Below are 24,968 nucleotides of genomic sequence, written 5' to 3'. Positions count from 1 at the left end.
AGCAGTGAACGCGGTGACGGAGGAGAGGGCGGTGGAATTCCATTTTTTGAAGGGGGATTTTGTAGATGAGTCGATTTGTTGAAGACATGTAAGGATGTTGTGTTATCGTCTAAGTTAGGGTTAGTGTTAACATGTTGATGTGTCAATTTATTATTGGAGGGCATAAATATCCTGGTTTAAGTGTTGATGTTGTAGTGAAAATCAACTATTGATTTTTTTTTATTTTTATTTTTTTACTAGCGTTGACCTAAAGGTTGATTTTCTATATCATCTAAGTAACATAACAATTGTATAACTGTCTACTAAACAACATTACGCTATAATGTTTTGGTTTGATTATTGGAATGGAAAATCCCGATGGTTCCAGCTGAAACCTAACAAAATTTGTAACTTTGATCTATGGCCATCGGGCCTCCTAAAAATGATCTACTAGATTGATTGAGAAATTGAAGACACCCATGGTGTTCACTGTCCATAGCAAACCACATATCATATAAATCCAACATATAAACCATGTTCCAGCATTTTCAGTTATAAGATGCATCTGAATGAGCAAATTCCACACATCATATAAACCATTCCACAGCCTGAATTGCATTGACATAATTCACAAATTCATTACAGTTTTATTGTGGAAAAACACCAAAATCATCTACCAGAAAGAAAATACCATCCAACATGTTCTACTGCTGAATGTGAATGTAAGGATGATTATGAAGAAAATTTGATTTAGACAAAACTTGGAGCTAGAGAACTGAAAAACTCGTGAGCTCTAAAGACGAAAAATTTTGTTTGTTTGTTTTTTTCTTTCACCAACCATACTTTTTCAACAAGTCCTTTGTTCTTTTCCGCATGCGAGTGAAAACGATGACCACGCAAGCAAGGATCCATGGAGGGAAGCTCCCACCAAAAATGTTAAATTTCTCGACCCACGCTGGAGTTTCCTTCAAAATCAATGTCAGCAAAATGGTTATAACTGCTACCCCAAACAAGATCTTGGTTACGGGTTTGATCAAGGAATCCTGCAATCAGAGATTAATAAAATAAGAAAAATCATAATCGGCTAAAACAAGATCTTTATTTCCAACATCTATTTTTAAGGGTCGGTCAAGTTGGAATAATTTGATATCAGGCACAAGTTGACCTAACAAGCATTGGAAATTAAAAGGGGAACAAAGAAAAGTTCTTAATTATCTAAGAAAATTGGTGACCATATGGAAACCTCAGATAATTTAATATTATCAGAGTAAAAGTTATGGCACACACCATTAAGCTCTCAGAACATTCTTGGTACAATGAAATGAATTTGAAAATCGTCTTGTGCAAGCAGAATCAGACACCCCACAAATTAGAAAACTGCACATAATAATATGGAGGACAAAAAGCTGATACTATCATCCAAAATTAGAGAGAGTATGACTGGGTAATATGGTCTCCACTCCCAGAACTGAATAGAGAGCACTTCCAAACTGATTTTTGGACTTTTCATGTCCCAAAAGAATGGAGATAAGGTGGAAAAATTATGTGAATATCCTTCATAGAAATATCTGCCTAAACCCAATTGTCAAAACCATCGCACAATATTGAAGAAAAAGAAACTCACGACAAGGATTGACTGGGGTGTGGCTCGATATGAGGCTTTCGGGTCAAATTTCATTATCGGGTGAAGGGCTCTCTCAGATCGCCAGTCGATCGACAATGATCTCCACTCTGACGCACTTCATTTTGCAAGGAAGCGGTGGGCTGGCAGAACCGACTTCCAGATCGACGATAGAGTGGCATACCAACTCGACAAGCAAGGCTAACCGCTAGCCCGTGGCTGGGTCTCTTCTCCCAGCAAGGCATCTAGGTTTGTTACCTCCGCCACACCCTCCCATTCTCTCCTTGCCCATACCCTAGCCCGGTAGCCGACTCTAAGACTCTACCTTCTTATGACCTCTCGAGTGGATTCTCCAGTGGCTCTGACAGGATGTATGTGTTGGTGGTTTCCCAAGGATCTTAGTTCAAGACTGGTAAGGAGGATTTTACTTCGTTGGTGGCGAATATTGTAGCAACTCCTATGCTCGCTTGTCCAGTCTCTGTGGCTTCCCTCTTTTGCAAAGAGGTTCTAGTAGCCCCCGTGATCGATTCTCTAAATGCATCATCCTCCCATTTGGTACATGGTAAGGACTCATATTGATTCAATAGAAAAATGTACGGGATAGAAAAATTCTTGGTGGTTTCATACGAAAGATTTGATCAGGAGGCTTCAAATTTGTTTGCTGCTATTGATTCCAGCTTTAGGATGTTGCTGGAAATCGGGTTCTCTCAAAAAAGTGTCAGGGAGCAGGCTAAGGGTGTTAGGGAATAACTTAACTTGTCAAGTTCAGTGAACTACGACTCCAAGAGGAACCCTTGAATCTGAAACGTGGCAAGAGTAATAATCCCATCTTAAACCCCACTTTTCTTCTCGATAAGGTAGCAAGGCTCCCATCCCACTATGAATCTGAAAATTCTCAACTGGAATGTTTGTGGCCTTAATGATGCAAGGAAAAGAATCAGTATTAGCAATTTTTACTTTCTTGAAAACACACGACATCCAAAATTAGAGAGGGTATGACTGGGCAATATGGTCTTCACTCCCAGAACTGAATAGAGAGCACTTCCAAACTGGTTTTTTGACTTCTCATGTCCCAAATGATTGGAGATAAGATGGAAAAATGATATGAATATCGTTCATAGAAATATCCGCCTAAACCCAATTGTCAAAACTATCACGCAATATTGCATCTCCTCTGTAGATGTTTAAGTCAAAGAGAGAAAAGAAAGAACACCAATTATTATTGTTAACGTTTTATCATTTGAGTTGATTAGATAAATGAATTCAAATCTTAAACAATCAAATCTCATATATATATATATATATATACACATACACATAAATGCACTCATCTACACATTAACACACAGATGTCTTGATAACACAGATATCTATATCAAGATCTACAATCACAATAATTCAATCTATATCTATTACATTAGGAAAAGAGAATTCAATTTATCTTTGTAACTATTTAAGATGTTCTACAAAGTTAAAATAATGCTATAAAAAATAATGAAAATGAAGTTATATGATATTATACAAGTTTGGTTCATTTAATAAACCAACCGAACTTGAGTCAAGTTTTTGAGCTCTGTTCATTTACTGCCCTAATTATAGTGGAACTAAAAAGAATACATGGTTACAGTAAAAAGAATACATGGGGTTTATTCATGCTTTAGTGGAGTTAATTTTGGTTTTAATTGAACAAACAAATTATGATTCAATTTCCTTTATTGCATTTTTCTCAGCAACAAAGCAGAAATATATCGCAAAAACACACAAGATAAAAACTTCAATTTCTCCAAAAGTACCTTGGGCTCCCCATCGATGTAAACCACGGCTCCGTCCTTGTAAGTCAACACAGACCGTCCGTTCCTCGGGTTGAACCGGATCGCGAGGCCACGCCCCGCCCCGGAATTGAACGCGTAGAGCGACTTGAACCCGTATTTGTCGAGGATGTCTCGGACCTCGAGCTGGTCCTGCTCCCACCCACCCAGTCCCGCCTTGAACACGTCGATCGGACCCTTGCCCCCCCGGAACAGGTGGACCTCTACTTCCGGCACCTTCGTCTTCACGGTCTTCGAGTTCACGATCGGATCCGTGCTTGGAGGAGAACCATCCAGGCCCGAGCCCGTTTCCTCGATTTCTCGGAATATTTCGGTCTCGTTCTCTGTCTTCTCCATTTGGCTCGGGTCGGCTAGTCGTTGGTTTAATTTAAATTATAGCTTTGTGTTTCATTATACGTTTTATCGTTAATTTATTTCTATGCTATCGACTTTTAAAAACGACTGCGTTTGGTTTTTTCTTCTCGTTTGGAGTTTATAACCGGGCGGATTTCTCCATTTCACTTATCAGAGATAAGTAATGCTAAAATTCTTGTGTTGCTTTAAAAATAGGATTAATTAATTTTTTAGTACTTAGGTCTGCACATTTTTATTTTTTTAACTTGAATTTTAAATCTTTTCACAAATGGTACTTGACTTACGAGAAAGTACCAATTTATTATTTCTGTCACACGGCACATAAAAATGCTACGTGTCCTAAAAAAATTAAAAAACTAAACCCAAAAAATAATAATAATAATTTGAAAAATTATGAGGTGGCAGCCACCCTCATTGGCCAAAATGTGTTGGCCGGGCCACCCCATTATTATTATTATTTTTTTCAGTTTTGTTTTTTAAGTATTTAATTATAATTTAATTATTTATGATATGCGACATTTGTATGCGATGAGATGTGATATTCCTTTAGTTTGGGTTAATGGAATGTAACGGAAGTATTAAGTAGATCTTTTTCAGTAAGTCATGTGCCATTTGGAATAGGATTTGAAACTCGGGTGAGAACAAATAAAAATGTGCAAAAACATAGGTACTAAAAACATAAGGGAAAATGTATGATAAATCCTTGAGTCAGACCTTCAAAATTTTAATATCCTTAAGTTTTTTTTTTTTTTGAAAATTTAGTCCCTGAAACAATTAAAATGACAATAAAACCCTTGCCGTTAAAATTTTGTAATAGACGTTAAAGAACTTCAAAACACACCGTTTTACTCCATTAAAATATTAATTTTTTTATTAATTTAATTTAAATAATTAAAAAAAAAAAAACCCATGGGGTGGTCGCGAGCCACCCCATGGGTGGAGGGGTGGCCTACGGGCCACCCCCAACCCCTTGGGGGTGGTCAAACCACCCCTGGGGTGGCTTGCGGCCAAGGGTGGCAGCGCCAGGCCACCCCTGGCCACCCTTAATTTTTTTTTTTTTTTTTTTATAGATTTAAAATTTTAAATTAAATTAATAAAAAAATTAATATTTTAATTGAGTAAAATGGTGCGTTTTGAAGTTCTTTAACGTATGTTAAAAAATTTTAACGGCAAGGGTTTTATTGTCATTTTAATTGATCCAGGGACTAAATTTTCGAAAAAAAAAACACTTAAGGATATTAAAATTTTGAATGGCTGACTCAAGGATTTATCATACATTTTCCCAAAAAATAATTAGCCCTTAAAAATAATATAACTTTTAAAATTTTCATTTGATGTTAACTGCGCTCTTAAGAATGTCATAGCAACTTGTTTTAGGGTTTGATTTCAAAACATGCAATTGAAAATTGTGTGATTTAAAAATGAAAATTTTAAAAATATAATTAAGTGTTTGATAGTGCAGTTTTAACCTTTAAACTATATATATATATATATATATATATATACATAATTAACGATTTAATTTAAATCGCACTTTTTACCGACCCGGTTTGAAGAAAATCCCAAACGCGTTTTCACCCTCGACTTCGAGGCCCTAGGCAACAGTCGCAACTCGCATCGCACATTGACCATGTCGAAGGAAGTGAGCGATCCTCCCCTACCCGATACAGGCGTCCCCAGCCTGCAATCCCTCGTAGACTCTCTCCAGCGCAGAATCAAGGTACTCTCTCTGTATGTGCCTTCCATTTGGCCCCGTTTGGTTGTCGAGTAACCAGAGCAGAAAATAAGATGGAAATAAACAGAACCAACCGCGTCTTTTAGACTTGCTACTCTTTCGCAGGCGCTGTTTGGCTATCGTTTTGGAACTGTTTTTCTTGCTTCTGAGAGCTAGAATTTAATAAAGCATGTAACAATGGTTACAATGCCATAGTTGCTTGCTCGTTAAATTGTAGAAAACTGAATTTGACTAGAAGACTTGAAATTTTACTTGGAGCTCAGTGAAACAAGAGCTTCCACTCAAAATTTTGAGATTTTTATCCATAGGTCCTAAAGCCTTGAAATTCTTTTGTTTCCTCAATAACATGAGCAAGAGCAACCAAACAAAAAGCCTTGGAAATTTTTTGTTTTATATGGTTCTAGTTACCAGTTTGGAACTCTTAAACCAGGACTTAGAGGCAGAGAATGCAAAGCTGTCATCTCGACTTTCAAGATGCCGCTGTCATGAGGTTCGCAACTCTTAACTATTTTTTGACTAAAATTATACTTTCGGTCCCTTTGGTAATAGTATTGTTGCTCTTGATGTCAAGGAATAACTTTGTTGCACAATTAAGTTTCCAGCTGAGCAAAAAGTACAAAAGGAGAAAGGAAAACAAATCTGATTTTATTATGCCATTTTTATGTTTAGCTCATTTGAAGGTGAGCATGTGTGGTGGAATTAATATATACTTATGTTGCAGATAGAGGAAACATGTGACGGGGCTGTCGTAGATCGTGATAGTCTTGTTGAGGGAAGAAGGGAGTCAAAAACAGGTGGTAGTAGGACCGCAAAGAAGAATGTAGCAGAGAAAATTTCAGGTTTTGTTTCCTGCTCTATACAGATCCATTGATTTTCCCAAATATTGTCTGTATGAATCATTAAAAGCTGTAACTTATCTTTTTTAAAACCAGCACTAAGATATGATGGAAAAGGAATTGAATGTAGCACTTACGCTATAGATTTGAATTTGATGGTTTTGAAAACCCGAAGAAACAAATTGACATTCATGAATATTGATTCCAATATGAATTTTTGGTTGAGCATAAAAAAGACTTGAATGTCTGAGATAGGCCTTTCTTGTTTTAATATTCCAAATCCATCTTTTAGGTGCAGCATGCAGTTGCATTAGTACGATGCAGGGCCCCAGGCAACTCCTTTTAAATTCTCTATCATCATTAGGCACGAGAGAGATATTCCCTAGTATTGTGACCAGATGTCTTCATGGTTCTTTGGCTTATTATTCTTTTTTTTTTTTTGATAAGTAAAAGTCATTGAATAAAAAGCGCAAGGGGCGCAACCCATGTACACAGGAAGTATACAATAGAGCCCACTACACGAGCTTTAAACTGAAAAGGACGCACATAAATCTATAAATTCCGTAAGCGTTGAAGCTTGCGAAGAAGACCCCAATATCCTCCAAGAGAAGAGAGTTTGTAGCACCCTTTGCTTCAATGCTGTATTGCCCATTTCATGATCCTCAAAGCTCCGCGCATTCCTTTCTCTCCATAAGGACCACATTACACACAAAGGAGCCATCCTCCAAATGTGCACGGCTGATCGCTTTCCCCTTTGCCCTCTCCAACTTTCCAAACATTCCTTCAAACTCCTCGGCATCACCCACGTTATACCAAATAGCTGGAGTATCATATTCCATACCTCTACAGCAACTTCACAATGCACTAAAAGGTGATCAATAGATTCACCACTCTTCTTGCACATACAACACCATTCTGTCACAATGATGTTCTTTTTTCGTAGGTTGTCCAATGTTAAGATTTTTCCCATAACCGCCGTCCAAACGAAAAAAGCCACCCTCGGAGGAGCTTTACTCTTCTAAATAAGCTTCCACGGACCATCCACCGGGGCTGGATTTAACTTCACCTTATAGAAAGACTTCACCTCAAAAATTTTCCTCTTCGAGGGAAACCAACAAATTTTATCTACCCCACCTTGCCTTACCTGTTGTGAATACAGCAATTCGAAGAAACTTGAAACCTCCTCCAATTCCCAATCATGAACAGGTCGAGTAAATCTTACATTCCAATATATAGCTCCATTTATCCTCTCCATATTCTCCTCTACCCATACCTCCTTATCACATGCAATATTGAACAAGGCGGGAAACAAATTCTGCAGAGGTGCCTCCCCACACCACACATCCTGCCAAAACAACACATGAGATCCGGTTCCCACCTCGAATCGTATATGTTGCTTAAACTCATCCCACCCCCTTCGGATACTTTTCCACAATCCCACCCCATGTGACCCTCCTACCTCCTTGGTACACCAATCACCCCTCATCACCTCATATTTTGTCTCCACTAATTTCCTCCACCATGTATCTCTTTCATGTGCAAATCTCCACAGCCATTTACCCAATAAAGCTTGATTAAATTGTATCAAATTCTTTACCCCTAATCCCCCCGCCTCCATAGGCATGCAAATGTTGGACCAACGGACCAAATGGAATTTGAACTCATCTCCGACACCTCCCCATAGAAAGTCTCTTTGTATTTTTTCGATCCGTTTCGCCACACTCACTGGAATTTGAAACAACGATAAATAGTATGTGGGTATACTAGATAGCGTACTCTTGATCAACGTTAATCTCCCCCCCTTGGATAGATACATTCGCTTCCACCCTGCCAATTTCATCTCCAACTTCTCTATGACCTTATTCCATATAGAGGGGTCCTTATTATGAGCCCCCAAAGGTAGCCCCAAATATATAAATGGTATTGAATCAACACCACATCCAAGTATACTTGCCAATCCTTCTACATCTTCCACCACCCCTATAGGAGCAATCACCGACTTTGCTAAATTTATTTTCAACCCCGCAACCGCTTCAAAGCACAACAACAAACAGCGCAAATTCCGAAGTTGTTCCACCTTTGGCTCACAAAAGATAATAGTATCATCAGCAAAAAGTAAATGCGACACTTCCATTACCTCATCAAACCGCGAACCCACCGAGAAACCAGCCATAAGCTCTCTCTCCACCATTGCCTTCATCATCCTACTAAAAGCCTCCATCACCAACACAAATAAAAGAGGTGACAAAGGATCCCCTTGTCTCACTCCTCGAGAATTACCAAAAAAATCTGCCGGTGTTCCATTAATGAGCACTGAAAATCGTACAGTCGAGACACAATGGTGAATCCATGCTCTCCACCTTTCCCCAAACCCACATCTCTCCAACATGTATAATAGAAAATCCCAGTTGACATGATCATAAGCCTTCTCCAAATCTAATTTGCAAATAAGACCAGGTTCCCCAGATCGAATCCGACTATCCACACATTCGTTCGCCATTAAAACAGAATCTAAAATTTGCCTGCCTGGTATAAAAGCATTTTGGGTTTGTGATACAAGCTTCCCCATTACGGAGTTCATCCGGCTAACCAACACCTTTGAGATTATTTTATACACTCCGCTTACCAGGCTAATAGGTCGAAAATCCTTTATGTCCACCGCCCCGGCTTTCTTTGGGATAAGTGCCACAAAAGTAGCATTAATGCTCTTCTCGAATTTACCACTATCATGGAATTCCTTGAAAACAGCCATCAAATCCTCCTTAAGGACCTTCCAACATTTCTGATAGAACGCCATAGTAAAACCATCCGGTCCAGGTGCCTTATCACCCTGCAAATTCCTCACCACCGCCCAAATCTCCTCTTCCTCAAAGTCTCTCTCCAGCCACATTCTCTCCCCTTCCTCAATAGAGTTAATATGTTCCATCAGAGGGTCTAATAATGAGGTTGGTCTCGCCTGACACTGCTCAGAATATAACGCTTTATAAAAATGTACAATGTGCTCCTGTATAGCTACCGGATCCTCGGTCCTTCGCCCACCCACCATCATTGCCGCAACCGTGTTATTTCTCTTGTGTGAGTTTGCCAACCTATGAAAGAACTTCGAATTCCGATCGCCCTCTTTTAGCCACAATGCTCTAGATTTCTGTCTCCAACTCATTTCTTCGTGTAAGAGTGTCTTCTCTAAGTTTTGAGAGCATTCATCTCGCCGAATCGTCTCCTCGTCCGTTAATTCTCTACTTTCTATTATTCTGTCCAGCCCACCCAAAACCTCCTCCAACTCCTTTTTACGTTTGCCTATGTCGCCGAAAATCTCCACATTCCATTTTTTGAGGTCCCCTTTCAAAGCTTTCAACTTACTGGCCAGCACATAACTAGGATTACCTTCGAAGGAATAGGAATTCCACCAATTCTTTACCTGCTCCACGAACCCCTCCGCTTGTAACCACATGTTTTCGAACCTGAATGGTATCCGACCCCTTCTTCCAGCTCCACACTCCAATATCACTGGAAAGTGGTCTGATAATACTCTAGGCAATCTTTTTTGGCATACATCTGGATAGTGTTCCTCCCATTCTGTAGAGATCAAAAATCTATCAAGTCTGGACCCTGCACGCCTATTAGACCATGTGATCCGCCCTCCTACCATTGGAAGGTCGATAAGCCCATGCTCAAAGATGAAATCAACGAAATCGGTCATTGCTTGTGTTTGTCTTGTAGCCCGTAATCTTTCTCCAGGATTGCGCACGATATTAAAGTCCCCTCCCACACACCAAGGTCGATCCCACACATTCATTACACCTCCCAGTTCATCCCAAAAATTGCTTCGGATACTAGCATCAGTTGGTCCATACACACCCGCAAAAGCCCATTCAAAATTTTCCGTGACACTTCTGAAGACACAGGCTACTACAAAATGCCCTACACATTCCTCAACTTTCTCCACCACTCGTCTATCCCACATTAACAAAATACCTCCAGATGCACCCATAGCTCTCAAGTACAACCACCCAACATGATTACACCCCCACACACTCCGAATCACCTCCATATTGATAACCTCCATTTTTGTCTCCTGTAGACACACAATATCCGCTTTCCACTCTCTTAGTCTCCGCCTAATTTTTGCTCTTTTCTCCGGCTCATTCATACCTCGCACATTCCATGAAATTATTTTTGGCTTCATTGACAAGATTTTCCAACCCTCCCGTTACCATTCTCGTTTCGCGATCCTTTCACATCGTAGTTCACTGTGTTTTCCAGTCGCTTTAATTCCCGACTAACTCGAATCCCCACTTTAGCAATCCCCGGGTGTCCAGTGCCCCTTCGCCCATTTGCTCGATTGTTCTCGATGGCAGTAAACAGTGCCAGCAACTCCTCCTCATGCCCATCGCACTTGAGGCCCAATTCTTGGCAAAATTCTAACACCCGTTCTAGGACCCAATCCGGAGACAGCGGTGTATTTTCTCCCACTCCCATTATGGCTAGAGGTGAAATATCTAATAATTCTTCCCCCCCCCAGTTCGTCGAGTAGACGGACCCCTTCTATTTCTGCACCAACCCCCTCACCCACAACCAAACACTGCTCGAGCTCCCTCACCTCTCCCATAACTTCAGCTTCCCCTCCTTCAGACTGCTCCATATATGTCTCCATAGCCAAACTCATCTCCCCGGGTATTTTCGCACCTTCTATTTCCTGAACTGTCGCCGGTAAGTCTCCGGCAGGAGTTCCAGTGATGTCAGGTATTTTCGAACACTGATCCTCGGGCTGACCCACAACTCCAGAGACTCCCAAAATTTCTGTGCTCCCCTCTTCGGCTCTGTCTGATGCTGTCTCCCCCTGCTCCACCATCCCTGGTGCCGTCGTACCTCCAGTCGCCGTCGCTGGTACCATGGAAACGTCACCGGTAGCGTCTGGACCGTCTCTAGTCCCTTCTTCGGTCGTCTCTGTCTTATTTTCAGTCTGCCCAGATGGTCCATCCTTCTCAGCGGCTTGTTCTGTGCCAAGAGGTTCCGTCAGTTGCTCATGCGTTCCGCTCCTATCAGCCTCCGGCGAACCTGTAATTGCCGGCAGAGAGATGTGGTCACTCGCATCGGCGTGTTCTGTGTCAACATCCTCCTTTTCTTGCTCCTGCGTCACCTTCTGGTCATCAATCGACGGTATTGCACTCACCGGTTTTGGGCGCCATCGTCGATTTCTAGTGGGATACCGGCGAACATATATCTTCCGATACCTGTTGATAATCTGCAACCTTGTGGGCTTATCAACAGGCTCTATAACCATTTTAGTGTTCTCAGGCCCATTCGCATTCACCCCATTTGGGGCCCATTCCTGCAGCCCATTCCCCACTTTGCTCTGGCCCAGCTGATTCGCCTTCCCCTTATTACCCCAGCCCATTTCCATTTCCTTATTCCCCCTGCCTATCTCCATCCCCTTGTTCCCACCGCCCTGCTCCAGTCTTTCTAAACAGCTGGAAATCTGTTTTTGTAAGGAAAGCAGAATTTCCTTAATGCTCGTGATATTCTCCAGCGTGGGTATCGCCAAACTTTCCTTTTGCTGCTGAGCGTGATCCCCGTTCGTAAACTCCATAATTTTCGCACTTTCCTTATGACTATTCACCCCCCCCCCCCCCCACCGGCTGCCTGTGAACCGGAGGTGCCGGTCGTGCTATTTTCCCCGACCACCACTTCTGAATATGAACGCCGGTTCTGAAGTTCCTTCTGCTGATTTTGGGGCCCCACCGGTGACATCTTTGTGGTCCCTCCGCTCTTCGGTTGCATCTCTTTGGTCTCTTTAGGAGCCTTGCTGGTTTGGCTCTTTCCCTCCGACTCCTCCCCATTGATCACCCCTACTCTGTTCTTCTCAAAATGCAACTTTAGTCTATGCAATTGCGAACGGCAATCTTTCCATCCCTTCCCTTCATACCCCTCCGGTATAATCACAAAACTTCTCCGTCCCTTCCCACCATATTCCGATAACTCCAGATAATTGCCGTGGGAATTCTTTTTTCGCTGCATCACATACGAAAAACTACCAAAGCGAAAAGTCCTCCAATTGTCACGAATGATCTCAATATTTGTCAAATAGTCCCATGCACTCACTAACCAGAAGATAGTTGGCCATGCCATGATCACATCTCGTGTTTTTCCCCGACTCTTCTCCGCCAATTGGACTCCGCCTTGCACATTCGATCTAATCTCAAAAGATTTAGTTTCTACGTAAAAGTACCCCAGATAACCCATTTTTCCAATCAAAGTTCGATGTTTCTCAATCTACTCTACCGGAATTCCGATTAGAATTCACCCACGCTCCGTCCCTATTCCTCACGCGCCGCTGGGACGAGAGAGAGAAGCATGCTGACGTGGCGAGAGAGAATTAAACCCTATTATTCTTTCTTTATCATCTTCGTGGGTATCTTATTTTTCCATGATGAAGATTGGGTATTTAATTTCACAAATAATTGAAATCTGCATCAGCAGAAAAGAAAAATGAAAAACAGCCGTGCTGGATAGTTTTAATTCCAGACTATTTGTTTTGCAAAAATGTTGCATGAATTTCTGTATGTTCTTTTCTTTTCCTTTTTTCCCTTTTTTTTTTTAATTTTTTTTTAATTTTTTAATTTTTAATTTTTAATTTTTTCATAGGATTGTGTATTTTTTTTTTTCTTTATTAATTCTAATGATACTGAAGTTGGCACCTGTTGCCTAAGCAGGTTGTGTTCCAAATTGTTGCTTACCTTCCTTGCTACCAGCCAGTGGTTCTCATTTTCAAACCCAATTGCCTTTTGTGCTTTGAAAATCATACTAGAAAGTTATTTTCAATAAGCTGATTTTGACTCTAATGAAATTGTCATCGGTTATCCTACTCTCCTTATTTCTACTTGTAAAAGTATCAGTTTGTTGAACATGGGTAGCAATCTAACAATGTCTGTTTCTAAATTTACCAATAAAACATAATCTGCATTTAAATTCATGTATTTACCACTGGTACAGGGTATAACACAAGGACCATGAATCACCATTGCAAGAGATATGTTGCTCTAAAACTCATGTATTTTGGGCAAAGGTACATTGTGTAGCTATAATATTCAGCTTAACAAATTTGGGATATCTTTTCCCTTGACAAATATTTATTTATATATTAATATGTGACATGCTTTATAAAAGAAGTGAAAAAATGAAAATGTTATTCACAAAATATTACTGGATTTTCATTAATACCGTACAAACTCTTTGTGAAACTTCACGTCAGCATGCCCTGTAATCATTAGAGATAAGAGATGTTCAGCATAGGTGTTTCTTTTTTTTTTTTGGAAACCATGCAGTAATCTTTTATGTATAGTTTCTGTTGTAAGTGCATTAATAATCATTTAAAAATTATATTTTTGAAACAACATTTCATATGGTTAGTCCTTCAGTGTCTAAAACTTGCAGGCTGTGTAAAGGTGAGAATTTTGGTTTTAAACTAAATCATGTTCCTCTTTTAGCAGTTTCTTCTTCTTCATGGTATTTTTTTTTCATTATCATAATTAATAGGTTACAAGAACTCACACACTCTTCATCATGACGGTTGAATGTGACTTATTTGCTACAATACAGGTTCTATGGTTTTGCTTCAGAGGCACAAATGGATCCTACCATCGAGGTACGGTTCCTTCTTTTTTTTTTTTTCTTTTTTTTTGAGTTATGAACTAGTAAGGCACAAAAGATGCAACTTAATGCATAATATTAGTTGCTTTACGTATTGGTCCAGAAAATGTTGTTTCTTCTGCCACTCAACACAAAATACTGCCTTTAGTATAAACAGTGGTGGGAAAATGGCTCATTTTTTTCCCACAAAATGCTATGTGGTTGATTAGTGTTGTATGTGTGAGAGGAGTGGGTAATCGGTGGATCTTCTTCTTCTTTATCGTGAGGTTGTTAGTACCTAATGGAGTGCTATTTTTAGTTGTGTTGGGTTGACTTGGGTTATTCCTAGACGAGTGGTGAACCTTTCCGCATATTGAAGAGGGTTAAATGGTAGTCCTTAGAGTACAGCAGTGTGGAAGATGGTGTCTTTGGAGGGAAATAAATGATTGAAGTCTTGAAGACTACAAGAAGAAGGTGATGTAACTAAAGTCTTCCTTTTCAATACTCTTTACCACTAGACAGCTACTTTAGACTATCCTACTTTGCGTGGTTTTTATGATTTTTTTGCTCTGTTTTCTCCTTCTAGTTATGTGTTCCTTCTGTATATTTCATGTGTACTTGGGTGGTGTCTTTTGCTCTTTTTAATGATATTTCAATTACTTATCAAACAAATACTCGGTATTTAATATTTATAGATTCCTTGTATGTCATGATTGAACAACATATGAGTTGAATAAAGGCAGGGTTATGTTGAGAGTTTAGGGGAGGATGGCTACTCTGAGGTTGTGCTTAGTGCGATGGGAGCCGCTCCCACTATGGGGTTGTCTTTTGGGGGTGATAGGAAAAGGCTTCTGGAGCTGTTTTATGCTACTGAAAAGGGTTGATCTTCTAAACCAAAGGGGAGGAGGGAGCTTAAAAATTTGTAATGCTCCATTAACTTTGATGCTAGAGGCAGTGGCTCTAGCCGGGGTAAATGCAGGGTTATGTTGATAGTTTAGGGTTTCTCTTGGGTTTAGGGTTCTGTTGCGAGTGTCTTGGCATTTTTTTTATTTTTTTTTTATTTTTTTCGGGTTTTTTTTTTTTGGTGTTCTCTTATATATTTTCTTGTAAACTAAGGTTGTGCCCCTCTGCGCTTTTTGATATGCATAACATTATTTATCAAATAATAATAATTAAATGATCATCTACGGAGCAAAACCATACAATTGGCTGGGTTTAGATCCATTGAACAAATAAGGTGCTAAGACGAGCAGAAGTATGGGTTTGTACCGGTAGCAGTTGAAATTTAAATTCTGGTCTCTGTCTTTCTTCACTGTAGTCTGTGATGTCTTGATGCTTGTTCCACTCTCCTTAGTTTTGCTTGCTGCCAGGGTAGCTAAGTGAAAGGCAAAAGCTTGTTTGGTCGGAAACTTGCTAGCTGCAGTTTTTGTTCAACCTTAAAATCAGAATTCTCAACGAAATTTTTAGCATCCATTCTAGAGTTGATGTTGCTACAGCATGACTGTGCCTGTTTCAATTTACTTAGTAATTTAAAAGATTTAGATCTAAAGCATTTATTTTGTTTGTGGAATTACCATATTTAAAGACGTCTCTGCAAGTGTTTTTCTGTAGCTTTTAAAAGAGACCACTCTATCCAGAGTCTTCTCTTTCTGTAGATGTTGCTTTTTCTAGGTGCTATGCTTGAGCCTCACATTATGTATCCTAGAGGAAGAAGAGAAACTTTTAAATTCTCTCACACCTTTTTTTCCCTCGGTGTTCAGTTTGTCATTATTTTCCTCTTAGGTCTACTAAAGTGTCCTTTCCAAAATAGGTGCATTTTGGAAAGAACGAAAGGCGTAAGGAAGAAAGATACTAAAATTGTATTTCTTCTCTGTGTGCTTTCTCTCCGTTTTCTGTTTAAAACCAAAAATAATAATCATAAAGTGATATAGTTTTCACTCTTCTCTTTGTATTATTTCCACCTCTAGAATGTGAATTAAACAAGTGTTAGTAAGGCTAAGTATGCATATATGAATCCCGTTAAGATATCCCACCTATTACCAAATATCACTTAATATGAGCTAAGCTACATGCAAAACCACTGTGACCATCTCTTATACATGTTCAGTCCACTTGTTGCCAATACACAAACATATGATGGGGAATGACACTGTTTGTCCTGATCTGGTACATGTCTAATGTCAATTCTCAGCGAAGATATACAGCAAACATTCCACTTCTCTCACTTTTACATAGAAAAGAAACTTTACTGTTAGATCCATTGTTATGGCACTCTTATATTCTGTGTTATGGTTGTTGTTCTTGTCCTCCTCATTTTGCTTATCCTTTTTTCCCCTTGTGGTGTACTTGGTAGACACATGACCAGTATTTAACTTTTTTAGCTCTTTAAAGATGTATTTTTAAGGAAACAAGAAGATGATTACTTCATACTTGATATAAGGCAGATGTGGGTCTACTTGACACATTTAATTACATAAAAAGATCAGTTAGTATCATGAATAAACTTCTTTCTGTTATGAATTATTCTGCAGTCCGAAATTTTCAGTGCTTTTGAGAGAACAAGGCTATTAGTTGGTGACAAGAAGGAGTTACAGTACTCAAGGTGCGGTAGAACAGATAAGGGGGTTTCCTCTGTTGGACAAGTAAGTTGATGCAAAAAGACTTTTTCTCTGTTTATTTTGTTGATAGATTTTGGATGTACATTCTAGAGCTGCTTCATTGTTGGAAGTCTCAAGGGTGGAGACATTCTAAAGAGGCTATCTCAAAAGTTATTCCTGCGTTTTTAATGTAGAGCATCGAGAGAGAAAGGAATCGGAGCCTCTTTGCGGACTGCGAGGCCCCTGTGCTTTGTTTAAAATCCTCTTTTTTGAGATATCTCTTAGAATGGGCTGTAGTCTATGTTCCTTCTTTCTCCTCTTCAAATATTTTAGAGCTTATTAACTTTTATTTTTATTTTTTATTTTTATTTATTTTAGACACCTTTAATGTGGTTCTCTCTTGCATACTCTTCATGTATGAGGGCTTTGCCTTTTTGTGTTTTCAATAAATTATTATTCATAAAAAAAAAAGAAAAAAAAAAAAGATGGCAACTGCTTGACGCAGGTGATCGCTCTCTTTTTAAGATCAAACCTCAAGGGAACCAGTGCGAACAGTGAAAATTCTGGACAAATTGTTTTAGATGACAAATTTGGTGAGCCAAATTATCCTTTTTGTTTACTCTATTGTAGAATGTTGAGCTTTTTTGCTGTTTATGGAACATGAAGTTTCAGAAACTCGCCTTGTTTCTAGTGGTGAAATTTGCTTGTTTTCTTTTGTTCCAAGGATCATAACTTTATCATGTTTTCAACTTTCATTTGGTGGAGGTATGGGTATATTAGGTTCAGAATTTTCCTAAGCCACCAAAAACAGAGAAAAAAAGAAAAGAAAAAAAAGAGGATGTTTACAACAACTGATTTTTGGACCAAATACTTGGCTCTATGGTTAGGTATAATACTTCTAATGAAATTGTCTTCATTTTTCTTGAAATATTTATACTCTACCAATTAGGACCATGATTGGCACCATTATTAGCATAGAATTCTGTGATTCTGTGAATATTGAATTGTGAAAAGATAGTAGATATGTAGTTGGAAAGATGTAAAAGTTTTCTTTATAGTAAAGTCCTTATAATGGAGTTTTTGTTAATAATTGTTAAATCACCCCTTGTCTGCAAAGCTTAAGCTAATAGGTAGAGGTAAATTTTTTCATTTAATCAACATTTTAACACTCCCCTTCACGTGTGAGCTCAAACTCCATTTTTAATAAGTGAAGTCCAACCCAAAAAATATTTTATTTAAGTGGGGGGTGAACTAATGGAGTCAATGTTCGAACCTAGGACTTTTGGCTCTGATACCATTTTAAATCACTTTTTATCCCAAAAGCTTAAACAAGTTGTGATTTAACAATAATTAACTTAATATATTTGGTGCCCCCATTGCTTATGTTACTCTACAGTTGACCCAACATTATATTCCTCACTAGAGGATATTGGTTGACTTAGGATGGCAGCCATTATTCATATATCTAGTTGGCAAGAAATTTGGGCTGAAAAGAGTTTCCCAGGGGGGAAGCATGATGGAGGGAATGTACGCCAGTAGTTGAGATTGCAAAGCATGACTTTTGACTTATTTAATAGAGTCTGTGCCATAATTAAGTTCTTTACTAGCTAGATCACATGCATCTTTTAATATTACATTCAAAAAATATGTAAATTTATTTCTTTCATCTTGACTATATTATGTCTTTTTTCTCATTTTTTTTCTATGTCTGTCACAGAAGGAGAAATCGATTATGTGAGGGTGCTGAATCGAGCCCTTCCTAATGATATTCGAGTTTTAGGCTGGTGTCCTGTTCCTGTTGGTTTCAGTGCAAGGTTGGTCTGGCTTTCTAGAAATTTTCCTCAGTTTGTCATTTTGAAGTTGTATAATAAATTTCCTAGTTTGTTAAAGGAGGCAGTTCTGTTATATCACGCCTCCTTTTAAAATTGAACCATAGCAAGTACTGTAAAGATTAAGGGGCTGCATTGGAGGTTGCCCTGGCTGATGAGAATCTATCATGCAATTGCCAGGCCATTTGAGGATTAGCTTAATCAATAAGAGACCATTTTTAGTATGGCATGTAGAGAGCCTATGCCCCAGTGGACATGCGATGCTGATCTGCTTGGAAAGGCTATGAAGTTGGTACAAGATCCAAAAGGGTGGGGCATCTCCACATTGTGACTCACAACTATGGCAACCAAGTTAAGGCCTCAAAATATTGTGGGCCAAGGAGATGCTCTGCAGCGACCTCAGAGATTTGGATTGAGTCTCATCTTTTTACTGGGAGGAATCTGGAGTAGGTCCTATCATTCTTGGTGTGAATTAGCTGCCACCTTGACAATGCTGAGTATCTCAGGGGATACTGGGTCCCACAGGCAATAGGAATTCTTAATTTAGGTCCATATAGCAGGACGTGGACCCCTCGTGTATTGTTGATGTGGTGGATCATAATTTGCTTAATGATGTGAAACCAAGAGCTATATAGCTCCTCAAGAATTCATGTTTTGGCAATCTCTTAGTGAAACTCGATGATTCATTGGTTAATGAAAGATCGAAAGCTAAAGACATACGTTATTTCTGTGCTTCATTTTATATATAGTTTTTCAGTCCTGTTGCAAAAGCATAGCTGTTGCTTTGTTTGCAATTTGCCATGGATTGCATGGTTGACTTGGTGGTTTTTTTTTTTAAAAAAAATTACTTTTCTGGATTCTATTTTGGCCTTCGTATGTGTTTGAATAATCTGTTTCTTTTCTTTGCAGGTTTAGCTGTTTGAGCAGGGAGTATAAGTACTTCTTTTGGAGGGACAGCCTGAATCTCTTGGTATGTCGATGTATGCCATTCAGGTTTGCAACATGTTGTGAACCCATGTCGATGCTGCTCATATAACTGAGAAACTTTCTTCTCTTTGGTTCATGTTTGACCAGGCTATGGAGAGTGCTTGTAAGAAATTCATTGGGGAACATGACTTCAGAAATTTTTGTAAAATGGATGCAGTAAATGTGCACAACTACAGGCGGCATATCATGTCGTTCGAAATTTTTCCTTCTATGTAAGGTTGACATTGGACCATTGGTAGACAAATCTTCCAACCCATTTCTTATTTAGCAAAATTAGTTGGGTCACCTTTCTTTCCCTGATAAAATTGAGTTCTATTATGATGGCCTTACAATCACGCTTGTAAGCCGGACTGATATTGTTAACACACTAGGAGTAGGGGTGCGTAGGACAATTTTTGTCTTCAGTTTATATCTGTCTCACATACTAAGGGGCGGTGGTTACAGTTTTAAAGAAAACTAATTTTTGGAAATTCCAGGCAGGACAGAAATTTGTTTTCCCTTCTATTTGACCTTTAGAGTCCATTTGGCTCACAGTAAAGTACATGTATTTTTTTCTTGGGTGTAACATTGGTACCTGTCAAAGTTCCCTTCTAAAATTCCAGGCAAGGCAGAAATTTGTTTTCCCTTCTATTTGACCTTTAGAGTCCATTTGGCTCACAGTAAAGTACATGTATTTTTTTCTTGGGTGTAACATTGGTGGCTGTCAAAATTAGGTGCACCTTTAAAATACCTATATATATTTTTGAATTTTTTTGACATGTATTCTAGGGCATTTTGAAGCAACTCTTACTGAATTGCTGCTAGTTCCCATGAAACTGCTTTCTAAAAATTCTTTCTAATATGTTCTATAACTTTTTATCTCATTGTTTGGCTCTCTCATCACATGAACTTTACAAGACACAAATCTCTCTACTGAATTTTTTTTTTTCCTTTAATGTCTCGGTATTGCTTGCAAAATTTTCTTATTCTCCACAGGTATGATGGTAATCAACTTTGGGCATTTAAAATTAAAGGTAGTGCTTTTCTGTGGCACCAAGTCCGTTGCATGGTTGCTGTATTGTTGATGATCGGCCAAGATCTTGAATCTCCTGATGTACGTAACATATTTCCCACTGATTTATTGGTTTCTTGAGCTTGTTAATTAGCTCTTTTAAGATATAGAATAAATAAAAAAATCAACATACGATTTATTTATTACTTTCTTATATCTAAGACCTTTTCCTTTGGCATTTCATAAATCTGAAATGCAGCCAAATACACCAGGAGGATGGCCAACAATAATTGGCCAATGCACATGATGCTTATGTTTCACACACCTAAATTTTTCAATGAGCTGCATCTATCTCACTGTAAAATTTCTCTTGATGAGTTGATCCAGCATTATATTCAATTCAATTAAGTCTAAGTTCCAATAAATTGGGGCTACATGAGGCTTTTTAAGTCATTCTATCTTTGTGTCATGTCACCAGTTTCCTTTCTAAGAATATGTCTTTCCTTATAACTTCTATCCACGTCTTTTTATGTTTTGTTTTTGTCACTTTCTTTGGTTCCTTTGCTCCTTTCACATCAATATATAATCACTCTAATATTGGTGCATTTGTAGGTTTCCATTGTACATATTCAAACTATCTCAAACAACTCGACCTCATGTTATCCTCAATTGGTGCAAACCCTACATTCTCATGGACAAGTTCATTCCTTATTATATCTTTCATAGTGTTGCTACACATCCATCTTAAGATCCTCATCGCTAATATGCTCATTTCACGAACGTGCTTTTTAATTGCCCTACATTATGATCATAAGCATGGCTGTTCTCACTCTGATTCTATAAGTTTGTATTTTAGGTTTGCTAGTATCCTACAATTACACAATATCTCTAATACACCTCCTAACTTCATCCACCTTATCCTATTCTATTGGAAACACCATCCTCAATCTCCCAATCTTTATGCATAACTGAACCAAGATGACTAAAATGATCACTGTTTTGTATCTCTAGACCATCTGTCTTACCATTGCTTCATTTCTGTTCCTAGTTGTACTTAATTTGAGTTCCATATACTCGGTCTTAGTCCATCTTAGATACTCGAGATGATAGCGTTAGATTTTTGATGTTCGTTTCATATGGTCTACATCACATATGTAGTCGAGTAGAACCATTGGAGAAATTCATGAGTTAAAATTTATAAGAGATATATGCAAAAGCACGTGCCAAGGATAAGACCCAGATTCTTTCCCATGAGCCCATCTGCAGCACTTTTGAAATAAGTCTCAATGAACAAAGACGCATAGATTTTCACCTCTTGGAATTTGTCGCTGCATTCATCTTTTTGTTTCACAATCAGAAAGAAGCTTAGTTTAAATGCTTAAATTTGTAGGTGATAGACAAATTACTGGATACTTACAGGACACCAAGGAAACCTCAGTACTCCATGGCTCCAGAGCTTCCTTTGGTTCTTCATTCTTGTGAATTTGAAGGTCTCAAGTTTATTTGTTCAACAGGTACTTGGATCATAAAGAGTATACATGTTGATTGTGTACAACAAACTTGATTCATCTTTGAAAACTCATGAATGGAGCATATCTTTACCAGCACGCGTTTTCGTCAAATCTCTTTTCGCAATCTTATAATTTATCATGTGCTTCCCTTGATGTGTTAATTCCTTCATAATGTTTGAATTGCTTACATCTCTAGATGCTGGACAAGTTCTGCGTTTACACTTGGTGAATCAATGCCACGATTACCAGCTCCAAGCTGCAATTTTTCATGAAGCTCTGCTAAGCTGCTTGCCCATATCAGGTGGTGCTGAAAGCAATATTACTTCGTTACATTACCACCAAGCAATGTTACGTCTTAGCTGTTTATTTATGTAGCTCTGTATGCCTGCCTTTGTGTTTTCAGATCAGAGCTCATTAAACAATGGAAAAACCAAGAAAAAAGCTCCCCATGTTCCACTTATGTCACGGCCAACTGAGCGTAAGTTATACTGTACCTTGACCATTTACACAGTTTATGGCGTAGAAGCATTATTTTGATATGATTGAACCGTCAATGTCTTGTTTGTTATTAAAGACGGCACTTTCTTTAAATGGTTGGATATGAAAGGAATGCCTTTTTAATAGGAAAAAGAAACAAGCTTTAGTTTGATGTGCACTCTGTGGCCCCCTTCTTTATAACATAATTTGTTAATAGACCATGGTTGAAACTTGCTTTTAGAGAAAGTCCTAGACTTCTAGCTAGCAATAACAACCTCATTTCATTTGCTTTTCTTCATTTCTATGGAAACGAAGATTCTTTTGGCGTAACTTGACATGCAATTTGGGAAATAGCATGTTGAGATACATTATTATGCTTTACAGCTGAGCCAGTTGCAGTTAATTCATAACTGTCCTAAAGGGATATAATCCAGCTCTAACTATTCTTCATTTGTTATGTGCACTTTTTAATTGGTAGTTAAGTGCTAACTAGTGATGTCTTCAACATTAATCGTCTGTAATATTTTCATTGCCACATGGGAAGCTTTCTTCCTAACGTATAATATTTGCTTGAATTGGTTGCAGCATCATACGAAGAGCGACGTATGAAATTGAACTCCAAAACGCAGGGTTTATCAAAATCCTCTTGAAGAGTATAGGAAGAAATGCACGAACTTTTGCTGCTATTTTTTTGGTATTTAAATCAACCACGTTTTATTGCAAAATTATGTTCTTTTTCCAATTGATGTAATTTTCATGAAATGACTTGTAGTTGTTGGCAGCTGCTGTTTTTCAATTGGACAAAATTTTAATCATTTCGAGGTTCATTTTTCCTCTTATATGGTCGCCTACAGTTTGTTCTCACATGATGAGTCTTTGTAATTATCCGTGAGTTTTTCCCCCTTGTATTGTGTAGGGGATATATCATAGGAGAAAATATTTTATTATTTTTAATGACTTCTATTTTCTTGTTATTCTAGGCGGAGCAGAGAGGCGCAACCTAAATAAACAAAAATAAAATCAAGAACGATAAAAGAGTGCAAAAATCTAAAATGCTAATGACATTGAGAAGGAAAAACCCAATGAAATACAACATTGAAGAAAGAGGAGACAGAGTCCGCCTTTCATCAACCTTGGCCAGACCATTTTCTGAATATTGGTCTTTTCATCTCAACATTTACAGTCATCAATTATATAAGAGGGGCAATGGATTGAATATCGATTGATAGAACCAGGTGCATGATTTGCTTAACCAGCTGTAAACATACAAGAATCGTTAAGGACACACAGCCAAAGCCAATACAGGCCTAAAACACAATCATTTTACCAACTCTTTGGGGGCCACGTGTGGGTCCTCTAACTATTAAGCCAAAATTCAAACGGACAAAAGCTATTTCCCAACTTTTTGCTCGGCAATGTATTTGTATTACTTTTTTTATATTGTTTTTTTTTGGGGCTAATTACTAAATACTCACTGGAGCTTTATAATTTTTTTTTTTTTTTTTTTCTTTAAGGTTTCATTTTTATCATAGGAGGTCCTTATAGTTTTGATAATAGACCGAATTAGTCATTCTGTCAGTTGACCGTTAATTGACTTAACATAATTTTACGTTGACCAATCAAATGTTGACACGTGGCATCCACTTAATTTTTTAAAAAATTAAAAAATAAAAAAAGAGGAAAAAAACTGAGGATGGCTGGCTCCAAGGGGGTGGCCGAAACCACCCCCAACCACCATTTGGGGTGGTTTCGGCCACCCCCAATACCCACTGGGGGTGGCCGAGTCACCCCCATCCGGCCAGATGGGGTGGCCCAATTTTTTTCCTTTATTTTTTTTTTTAAAAATGAAGTGGGTGTCACGTGTCAATATTTGATTGGTCCATGTGGAATTTCGTTAAGTCAATTGACAAAATGATTAATTTGGTCTAGTATCAAAACCACAGGGACCTCCTATGATAAAAATGAAACCCTAAGTAGAAAAAATAAAGTTATGAAACCATGGAGTATTTAGTATTTAACCATTTTTTTTTTTTATACATGCATGCATTATGCATACTGCATACATACCATCGTGTGCGTATGGGGGAATGGGGCATGGGAGGCAACGAGTATGTGACAAGATGCATCACAACAAATCACCGCCCAACCAATTCCAACTTGGCATGTAACGCAAATCATGAGCGTGAGGTGCCTCACCATGCCCCCCTAATCATTTTCTCTTCACTTTAACGTTTGAAATTTGGTGATTCGCTTTCATGATGAAACCAGTAAAGCTTATCTCATCTATTGTTATTAAAATTTAATATTTTTGTATTTTAATAAGTTGCATATTAAATGAAAATTAAAAATATTTAAAATTTAACCCTATAGACTATAGTTATCCTGGATAATTTAAAGGATGACTCATTCTTAATTTTTTTTTTTTTAGAGTTTAGGATTTATTACTGAAGATACTATTAGGCATAAGCTCTTGGGTATGCTTGTTAATTTTGAAATGTGTTTTTCATGTTTTGATTTGAATTTTTTTTATGTGATATAAAATTGAGAAATTTTTTGTGAGATTGATATTTGAGAAAAATATTTTTTGTGGGTC

At 38.3% G+C, this 24,968-nt stretch overlaps 2 protein-coding genes across 2 annotated transcripts; one reads left to right on the top strand and one right to left on the bottom strand.

Annotated features, from left to right (window-relative positions):
- Positions 1-571: 571 nt before the first annotated feature.
- LOC132184586 (WD repeat protein) lies at positions 572-3,806 on the bottom strand. Its single transcript, XM_059598274.2, has 2 exons — positions 3,394-3,806; positions 572-1,022 (listed from the first exon to the last, which is right to left on the bottom strand). The coding sequence occupies exons 1-2, from the start codon at positions 3,763-3,765 to the stop codon at positions 810-812; spliced, it is 585 nt and encodes a 194-aa protein (XP_059454257.1). The 5' UTR covers positions 3,766-3,806; the 3' UTR covers positions 572-809.
- Positions 3,807-5,358: 1,552 nt separating this feature from the next.
- LOC132184074 (Pseudouridine synthase family protein) lies at positions 5,359-23,325 on the top strand. Its single transcript, XM_059597558.2, has 15 exons — positions 5,359-5,503; positions 5,949-6,008; positions 6,240-6,357; positions 13,348-13,420; positions 13,954-13,999; positions 16,515-16,625; positions 17,086-17,173; positions 18,298-18,394; positions 19,319-19,379; positions 19,484-19,608; positions 20,372-20,489; positions 21,778-21,901; positions 22,095-22,199; positions 22,302-22,376; positions 22,961-23,325. Exons 1-15 carry the CDS (start codon positions 5,414-5,416, stop codon positions 23,023-23,025), a joined length of 1,356 nt encoding a protein of 451 aa, XP_059453541.1. The 5' UTR covers positions 5,359-5,413; the 3' UTR covers positions 23,026-23,325.
- The last annotated feature ends 1,643 nt before the right edge of the window (positions 23,326-24,968 follow it).

Source organism: Corylus avellana, chromosome 7 (assembly GCF_965113065.1).
Source record: "Corylus avellana chromosome 7, dhCorAvel1.hap1.2, whole genome shotgun sequence".
Classification (NCBI taxonomy): domain Eukaryota; kingdom Viridiplantae; phylum Streptophyta; class Magnoliopsida; order Fagales; family Betulaceae; genus Corylus; species Corylus avellana.
The sequence above is the reverse complement of the archived record's forward strand: the minus strand, read 5'-3'. Positions and strand labels throughout refer to the sequence as shown.

Bases quoted from the DNA above. Each gene is read 5' to 3' on its own strand.
- LOC132184586 (XM_059598274.2), bottom strand. From the start codon at position 3,765: ATGGAGAAGACAGAGAACGAGACCGAAATATTCCGAGAAATCGAGGAA. The intron at 1,023-3,393 runs GTACTTTTGGAG...CTCTGATTGCAG, and splicing joins ACATCGATGGGGAGCCCAAG to GATTCCTTGATCAAACCCGT.
- LOC132184074 (XM_059597558.2), top strand. From the start codon at position 5,414: ATGTCGAAGGAAGTGAGCGATCCTCCCCTACCCGATACAGGCGTCCCC. The intron at 14,000-16,514 runs GTACGGTTCCTT...ATTATTCTGCAG, and splicing joins AAATGGATCCTACCATCGAG to TCCGAAATTTTCAGTGCTTT. The intron at 17,174-18,297 runs GTGAGCCAAATT...TGTCTGTCACAG, and splicing joins TGTTTTAGATGACAAATTTG to AAGGAGAAATCGATTATGTG.